Raw genomic sequence first — 9061 nt, 5'->3', positions numbered from 1 at the left:
GGTCCCCACCAAAACTTAGACCGAACCTACGCCCTTGCTAAAATAGAACAGAATGGAAATAAGTGAAAACTCATTTCTCATCCATGATGGAACAGAAACATTTTATGCAAGAAAGTGATTTTTTTAACTGCTTGACCTCCCTTAACTTTGTGAAATGCTGATTACTGATCTGTTAAGCACCTCCTTGCAAGAATCATATGTATTACTGACTTCAGACAGGCCCAAGGTCACACAGAGGTGAGCCATTTGAGTTTGTTACCTGTCCTCTCAGTAGCTCATAGGCTGCAATCCCCAGAGACCACCAGTCAACAGAGAAGGAGTATCCAGGGTGGGATCCTTCGAAGCTCTGGAACAGCTCAGGAGCTGAACAGAACAAAACACACAATATCATTATAACATTCCAGGTTACTTAACATATGAAAAAAAGTACTTTGAGACATTTTTTAATTTATTTAGATTTTATTTGGCTTAGCTGAATACTCTGTCAAAACACAGAAATATTACAGAAAGATGTTGAATGCTATTTAGCCTGGCATAGTGACACCTTTTTAAAATTTAGCTTGAAAATTTTGTGACTGTTGAAAATGCATGAGACATTTTGTTCCCCCTTTCACAATGAATTTCGGTATACATGTTCTAATCTGTTTTATTCTGCACTAGATCACACATGGTGACGCATCAGGCTTAAAAATACATGTGGAGACTTCAGGGTCATTGCTGGTCTGTTGGTTCCGGGCATAAAATGATAAATTTCATCCTTTTTGACACGAGAGACGATCAAACAGACTTCAAGTCTGATTACTTATGTTTTAAATATTTCACATAGCAGACAGTGCAGTCAGGCAGTGACTAATGGTTGGTTATTCTTTTCCTCTAATAGAAGAGAATCATCTATTCTGGGGTAAATTGTGTTCTGCTTGTTTGCACACACTTCATCTAACAAACCCCCATGATTTTTATGATGCTGCAGAGGCACTGACTAATACATTTCATTGTGTTAATGCTTTGTTTTTTTAACTTTTACTTTGACAGGATTATGCTCACAGAAAAGTCTTTTGAAACCTCAAATGTTTTTTATTCTTCCAGTATTTAGCCCCTCTCATTTCCCCATCAGCTCTTACCAGTTTCCCTTCCTGCTAATGAAAGAATCCCAGCAGCATGATGCTGCCACCACATTTCACCATGCAGATGGTAGCACATAGAGAAATAGGTTTCTTTGTCCTGTGATATCACATATTACTAAAACATTGTCCAACTCAAACTGATTATCCTTTTGGGGATATTTGTTCAACTTTTTTTATTGTGAGATGAAGGTTAATTGATTTTAAGATTTCTGAGTATATTTTGACCAGAGTTGCCATCATGCTTGATCTTCCACTTTAAGCTTGTCACACAGGATTCTAATATCAATCTGAGGAACAATCACTCACTTTACAGGATTCCAACTTTTAACATTTACCAAAAAAAAAAAGAAAAAGAAAAAGAAAAAGAAAAGTCTGCTTGGAGCAAAAAAACAAAAAAACAAACAAAACAAAACTCAAACCTTCAAAAACAGAAAAATAAATGTTCTACCTCATCATTTATATCCCCCAGAAATCCTATTAACTCCCAACTAATCTCACAGAGGCTGAATCCACATCAAAGTGACGTCTGATGCATTTAGGAGTCACAGTGAGGAGAAGCACATCTGTGCCTAAAGGGATAAACTTTTTCTTTTTTTAGAGACAGTAGTGCTTCAAATTATACAGGTTTTTTTATAAATATGCAAAAATGTCTAATATCTATAAAACATTTCATTAGTTTTCTTCTAGAGTCAATAAAAAAATAAAATACAGAAATATCAAGTACTAATACCATACAATAAGTAATTTAACATAAAAAGTACCTTTACAAATCCAGAGCAAATTAGTGCTGGTGGATTTTAATGAGCTGCTGCATTTACCTGATCGAACTAAAACATGAACTGAACTGAAAACCTTCTGTTAAAAATGATCAAATAAATACAATTTTCTTTTGTTTTTACTTGACTTATTATTGCCTTACATTAGAATGTAATAATCTGAAATATTTAAGTAGTATAAAAAATAAAAAGGTGAAATTACAAAGGGAGCAAATATTTTTCAGCTCTGGACAAAGTTATTTTTTTTCTCTAAATCAGAAAAGAGAGAGTCCTTTTTTTACTCCATCATTCACCTTTGGCAAAAGACTGCTCCTCTTTAAATAAAGAAAGAAAATTCTCTGGTCAGTGTTTGATGTGTTCATGTAAAAAATACACTCAATATCAAAGATGATTTAGAAGTGCATTTATAAATCTTTCTATGAGAGATGTCAGAACTTGTCTTTTTACTCACCAACAACAAACAAGTCAAACTGAGGTTCAAACCAAAAGGGGAGGAATCCTCACTGCAGCATCGATTCACCAGTTTGTTTAGTGAGTTTGATTCATTCCAGATCCAACTGGACTTTGAAGACTTGAGAAAAACGTTCTGATCTTACCCATGTATGGTTTGGTTCCAGCGATTGATGTTGCCTTCAGGTCTTCTTTTACAATGGCTGCGATGTTGAAGTCCGTCAGATGGACATGGCCTGCAGATCAGATGAATCATATTATTACTACTACAGTTACTATAATCAGTGGAGCTTCCAGGCAGGTTTATCCTAAATCTTAGTTTTTTTATTATCAAAGAAGAAGATATACACTGGTCAAAGAAAATTAAATTACTCCTTATTGATTATTCTTTGATTCTGCGAGGGAGGTAGTAGCATCGTCGGTGGTTTTCAAAGTCACAGCTTTGACCTGAGCCTTAACATGGTGAGAGAGAGAGAAGGCCTAGTCTTTGCTATGCTCACTGATCACACACTAATGAGCTGAATGTGGGATATGTGCCTGCATACGCTACATCTTTCTATACCTTGGGCAGTTAGAGTGCAGCCGTGTATGCAGAGCAGTGATTACTCGGATGAATGGGTGTCCCTCCTGACCCTTTACACATAAAAAATGTCTTTAGTTAAAAAAAATACACAAATGAAGCAGACATGAGAGTTTAAGAAGAGAAATACTGTCAGAACCATCTAGCTCACTTTATCTCTCGATTTAAACTTTTCTTTTGTTGAATTAGACATGCTTATTGCAGAATTATTTAAAAAATCAATACGGCAAACATCCATATAAAACACAACATTGCAGACATTTAACACGTCCCTTCATGCTCAACATGCTGCTGGTCACTTTTAACCAGCAGCACCTAAAGTTTCATTCCTGCAGTCTGAAGGAAAACCAACAACAGAAATTCCCAAACATGTTTTCTCTTCAATTAATTAAATACAAAGAATTGTGTAAATCACACATTACAATATCCACTGATCTTACAACCTACCACAGTTTGCAGAAGTTAACAGTTTTATGTTTATCATATAAATCCATCATCAACATGTCTTTCTTGAATTTTACCATGCAGTTGGTAAACGTAAAACCCAAAGCTGTTATTTTTGATTATTTCCAAGAAGCATTTCTGTTTTACATGTGGAAAGGTAGAACTTGAAACCGGCTCTTCACAGCGGCTCCCCATGCAGCCCGACTGAGATTGAACAGCTTTTCATGGAAGAATGGAATAAAATTGCCGTGTCCAGATGTGCAGCCTGATTGAAACGTTTCCACGGAGACGCCACGCTGCGATTTCAGTCAAAGGTCCATCTACGACCATGAAGGAGTGAATATGGAATCACTCATTTATGCAACTTATCTTTTATTGTCATTCTGTAGAAATCAGTCTTCACGATGACATTTTTGTTTGATGTTTTTCTTTTTTTTGCTTAAAACAGTCAAATATTGTTGATCTTATAAAAGCAATAAAAAGTGTAAAACATTCAAGGGGTTGAGTATTTATTATTGGTTCTAAGTAGCAAAAACTACAAAAAATAAAAATTTATGATTTAAATTTGTGAAAAGTATAATGTGGGTTTGAGACAAAAATGACAAGAAAATGACAAAATATAAAAAGATGACACAAAAAGATATATCTAAGTACGTTAATAAACATAATGGCCGTGGTCTTTTCCTCTCCACCTGTATGATTATGAATATTACTGGTGATCAATGGATTGATAAGCTCATCCTAGTCAAAGCTGCTCTGCTTCGCAGCAATTAAAACTTGTAACTTTAAGGACTCAGTTGGGAATTGATATAACAGTTCTTCATGTCTCCCGTTGTTTGTTTGGGGTGGAGAAACGATCTGCAGCTTACGTCACCACATTCTCGTCATGGACTGCGTCTGTTTTTGTAGGAAACATGAACAGCAGCCCACAGTGGATAACCTAGACAACGGCACCCCAGGTCCTCGTCCCTGCATCCCCGGGCTATGTTGCCTAATAAAGCGCCATCACTTGGGCATGAGTAAATTGTTTTTCCCCTATATGAAGCAGCTCCCTGTGGAATAAAAGGGTCACAGGTCAATTTGTGCTTTCAAATTTCCCCATGAGGAGAAGAAAACAGCTCACTTCCCCCTCTGATGGCTCATGTTGTTTGTGAGAGTTCAGTTAGGAGCCAAACCGCAGCTCTGCGTTAAAAAAACATTGATGCTGGAGTGCATAAATAGATAAAAGTGCACTGAGTTTGTAAAAGCGTACGCAGACAAAGAGAGAGATTACAGGTGAGCATTTGTTGTTCTGCTGAATCAATCCGACTAAATCTGATAAAACTGTTTCTTTTCCCTCCTAATCTTCTCATATCTCTGATGTTTGTCCTTTCTTTGGCAAATCCTTTCAGAAATGTTTGCTCATCACTTTTCCTCTTCTTGTTGAGTGGCTCATCTCGTCTGCCTCTCTCCTTCTCAGCTCCCTGTCTTTCTTTGTTTCTCTCTACTTTGCCTCCTTTCCATTTTGACAGCAGGACGTTGATCCTACATGTCCCCTAAGCTCCCTGAGCAGATGTCCACTGCCCCCTGAGATCTCAGGACTTCTGTCTCTGTCCAAGTGCTCATATGTCACACCGTTACATTTCCTGGCCAGTGTTCAGGCTGTTAGTTTTTACATTTTTATTCCTTATGGACTGCTTTAAAAATTCAAATAAATACAAAACTTGCATAATTTTCCTTTGAGGCTTGAGATAAAATCACTCTCAAAAGTCACTTTATCACAGTTTGGTGATGTAAAAAACGAGACGCTTATGAACAATGTCTAAACTTCTTCACATTATAGTGTAATAATATTTTACAATTATTGCCTTATATAAGCAATTCAACTGTAAAAACATGTTGAAAGAAAAATATAAAGTTTGAGAAAGATGCATTAAGTGTTTACATCAGCAATCTAACACTTTTTTGTTTAGCCTTTTGATTAAAATTCAGCAGTCAGTCTCCTTTGGTAGGAGTGTGTGAGCGCCTCGTAACCTGACAATATTTACCCACTGCAGCTTGCAAACGATTATCAAATCTAAACTCTTTTGTCCAAATTTGGTGTTCATTTGTCATTCTCTCACAAAGTTTGGTTGTTTTAAATCAGGTGTGGATGTTTTATTTAAAGAAAATAATCCCACCATGCAAAAAAGACAACATAGTTCCAACACATGGAGGACACAGCAGACTGCTGTCACAATCAGAACATAACCAATAATTGCTTATAAAATTTCTGACCAGTTTAGATTTCATCTTTTCATTGTATTTTAAGGAATATCCAGTTTTTGTACTTCTTTGTTGTTTCAAATATTTTACAATTATTGCCTTATATAAGTATTACATGTCCTACTGTGCCATGAGTCTAACATGATGTGGTGGATTTTTGATCAACTATATGCTTATAAATATTTTTAACTTCTCTGTTAAGCTAAAATGAAGCAATAAAGGAAGGAAAATCACACAAAGGATAGTAAATTTATTTTAGTCAATCTAATTGTCCATCAGGAGTGAAGGTAATTGAATGCTAAAATTAAATTAAACGAGGTTCAAGAAAGTACTAGTTTAAGGATGTGCATGTTAATGTAACCAGGTGTTTGCATCTTTAAATTCTTTATATTTCTTTCCTCGAATAAACTTGTTTTATTCTTTTTTAAATCATGAAAATCAGAAAATCGAAACATTTCAACAGAGGTATACATACTTTTGGGATCCACTCTATTACATATATTATATTTACATATATTCAATCAAACTGAAGCTAAAGAAGTAAATTTAACATCACATTTGGCTCTTTTTCCCTAATAATGACCATCAGTCAAGTGTTTTAGTCCTGCAGTTCATGTACAAGTAGAAACATGTTTTCCATTTGAAAACTAAACAGAAAAAGTAATTCTCCATGTATATTGCTGTGACACACATCTGCAATTTCCTTGTATTATTCACTTGATGAAGGCATCTCATCTCATCTTAAATCCTTTTTTCCAGAGTACATAAATAAATCTACATAGTGCACCACATCTTAAAAGTTTGTGTTGGACCTGCGTACAACGAGCCGTAACTGGAACTGCTTTATATTCCTCTTCATTAGCATATTGATGAAAGATTTTATAGTCTATATTAACACTCCTTTGATTTACTATTGTTCCGTTCAACATCTTTTACACAAACACACACACGACCACACATCCACTTCTGTTTCTGCCTCTTTTCTCCCAGCTCAAAATTCTGATTTTGAGCAGAATTTTCCCGTGAAGCAGACATGAGACGTGACGTTCACCAATTCATCCATGTTCCTCACACAACAACCGTCCATCTCATGTAAAGTCATAGTTTGGAACAGAAATGGCACAGTGCCTCCTTCAACTCAGGCTGACATTCTCTATGTAATTTTTCCAAAGATAAACTATAACATGAGACAGCTATAAAGCTTACATCTGAAAAACTAGAATCACTTTGTGGTAAAAGATGATTTAATAAAGCATCTTACCGTGCTCATCCAGAAGTATGTTGTCAGGTTTGATGTCTCTGAAATGGAAAACACAAAGTGCCGTGAGATTAGAATGTGTTAGCATCAAAACGGGTTTTAGCTCCAACTACAAAACCAACTGTTGACTTTTGAGATTTGTAAAACACAATTAGCTGAGTTGAAGAACAAAGCGAGCATATTAGTTTTAACTGTCTTTGTGTTTTTGGTCAGAATTAAAGATTGTCCAACAAAGCTGTCTGGCAAAATATATATATTTTAGTCATAAAAAAACAGTTGAATCATAGAAAAATAATCCTTAAAAAATTCTTAAACCCAGTAATTAGTGGCATTGACTTTTTCACTTCATAAGATTTGAAAATATAGAATAAGGAATGATTTAACCCCCATTATTTGTACTCATGTTCAGTTAATTAAAAAATTAGTTTCGAAGAAATTAAAAAAAAAAATTGTGTAGAGAAATCTTTTCTTCCATAGTTGTTTGTCACCTTAGTTTACACCAGTTTACACCAGACTATATTATTTTCTTCTGAATTGAAAAACAAGTAATTTTTTCATGATTCATGTCTTGTTTTAAAATGTCACTCATTTTTCTGGATGCTAAGTATTGTTTTCTCACGGTTTTATCAAAACCTTTTCATAATTATTTAGAATTTCTATCAACACATTTACAAATGTAAGTAAAATTGTTATTTAAGTACAAAGTTGCTGTTATGATAGTAGCTAACAGTATCATTGATGAATTATTGGGTGATGATATGAAACTAATTATACATTATTATATTTTATTTTTTTTCTAATTTGCACAGATTGTGTTTCTAAAACTTTTATTGCATTTAATGAAGTATTTTTGAATTTAATTGAATTAATAAATACTTGTCAAACAAACCTTGAAAAGCACAAGTTTTCACCAAACAGTGAGAAAGATGACTTTATGGAGAAATTACGTCCTCACTTTTATTTCTTAATTTAAATAAATTCCATATTTACAAGCATCACAAACAAACAATGAGAAAAAAAGACCCTTAATTGGACGTGCAGAATCTCAAATGTTCACTTTTTTTCCAGGAGTTGAATTTTTTGAGTTAGTTGAGTCATTATTTCATTAAAGTAGAAAAGGGACACATAATAAATCAAACTGTAGATTTATTATAACGGCGTTCTCCAGGTGTGTGGTGAAAACAAATGAAAATGTGATAAATTACATTAGGGAGAGAAAAGAGAGCTGCAGGCCTTGTTGTGGGAGTAACACTGAAGAACAAGAAGTCCCATCTGCTGGACCATCTCGCAAAAACTTGAGAGAGCAAATAATGAGTGGAAGAGGAGGAAATAATTTAAATATTTTTTAAACTTTTTTTTACTTGCAACAAGAATGAAAGTTGAAACCACGGAGGCAGTTTGGAAATGCATCTAAAACCTGCAGACTGATGCATTCTGATAAAATGCTTCTCTTCAGTGTAGTGTTTAGTGATGCACTTATGTGACCTCAGGCAATAACTAAATGAGTGGAAAGGTACAGAGTGTTCTCTGCTTCTCCTCACAGTATTAAAAAAAGAAAAATCCAAAGATGTTCTTAAACTCGTACTTTATTGCAATTGGAATTACATTCTTGGTTTTGTAATTTTAACACTTGCAATCTCTGTACTAGCATTCCCTCAATTTAAATCGTCTGCTCTATAGGAATGTAGCAATATTTAGCATATAAAAGGCGACAGAAAAAAAATAATAAAAACACCTGCGTATGCATCTTTATGTTTCCATGGTACACTCCTGCAGAGAAGGACAACCTGTAGCATGAAGCCAGACTCTGGGACGCTGTGGCACATCGACTGAAATGGGCCTAAGTGGGGTGAAGAAAGGTCGACCATGTAACCCTTAATTAGCTGACATTTCCCTCAAAGGATGGCAGTAAGGGAGTGAAGGGAGGGGAAGTGTCGCTGCTAAAAAAGAAAGCTGCAAGGGAAACGAGGATGACTCTTTCACTGCTAAAGGCCAAACTGTCATGGAGAAGCCACAGGGGCCAGAAAGGGCCAGGGCACCAAAAAGTCAAATAAACCCAGCCACAATTTATTAAACATGATTGTTTCTTCCTAAATTGGTTTCTCTAAATTGTCCCTAGGTGTGAGTGTGTGTGTGTGTGTGTGTGTGTGTGTGTGTGTGTGTGTGTGTGTGTGTGTGTGTGTGT

At 35.2% G+C, this 9061-nt stretch overlaps 1 protein-coding gene across 1 annotated transcript in view; it reads right to left on the bottom strand.

Moving 5' to 3' along the window:
• Positions 1-9061, bottom strand: part of stk32a (serine/threonine kinase 32A) — a 53680-nt gene that overhangs the window by 9426 nt on the left and 35193 nt on the right. The window contains exons 6-8 of the mRNA XM_015060996.1: positions 6880-6917; positions 2497-2586; positions 260-363 (exon numbers count right to left, since the gene is read on the bottom strand). Of these exons, the coding sequence (XP_014916482.1) occupies positions 260-363; positions 2497-2586; positions 6880-6917 (232 nt within the window). The remainder of the gene's footprint in view (positions 1-259; positions 364-2496; positions 2587-6879; positions 6918-9061) is intronic.

Source organism: Poecilia latipinna, unplaced genomic scaffold (assembly GCF_001443285.1).
Source record: "Poecilia latipinna isolate Pla-1442-1.1 unplaced genomic scaffold, P_latipinna-1.0 Scaffold1764, whole genome shotgun sequence".
Lineage (NCBI taxonomy): Eukaryota > Metazoa > Chordata > Actinopteri > Cyprinodontiformes > Poeciliidae > Poecilia > Poecilia latipinna.
The sequence above is the reverse complement of the archived record's forward strand: the minus strand, read 5'-3'. Positions and strand labels throughout refer to the sequence as shown.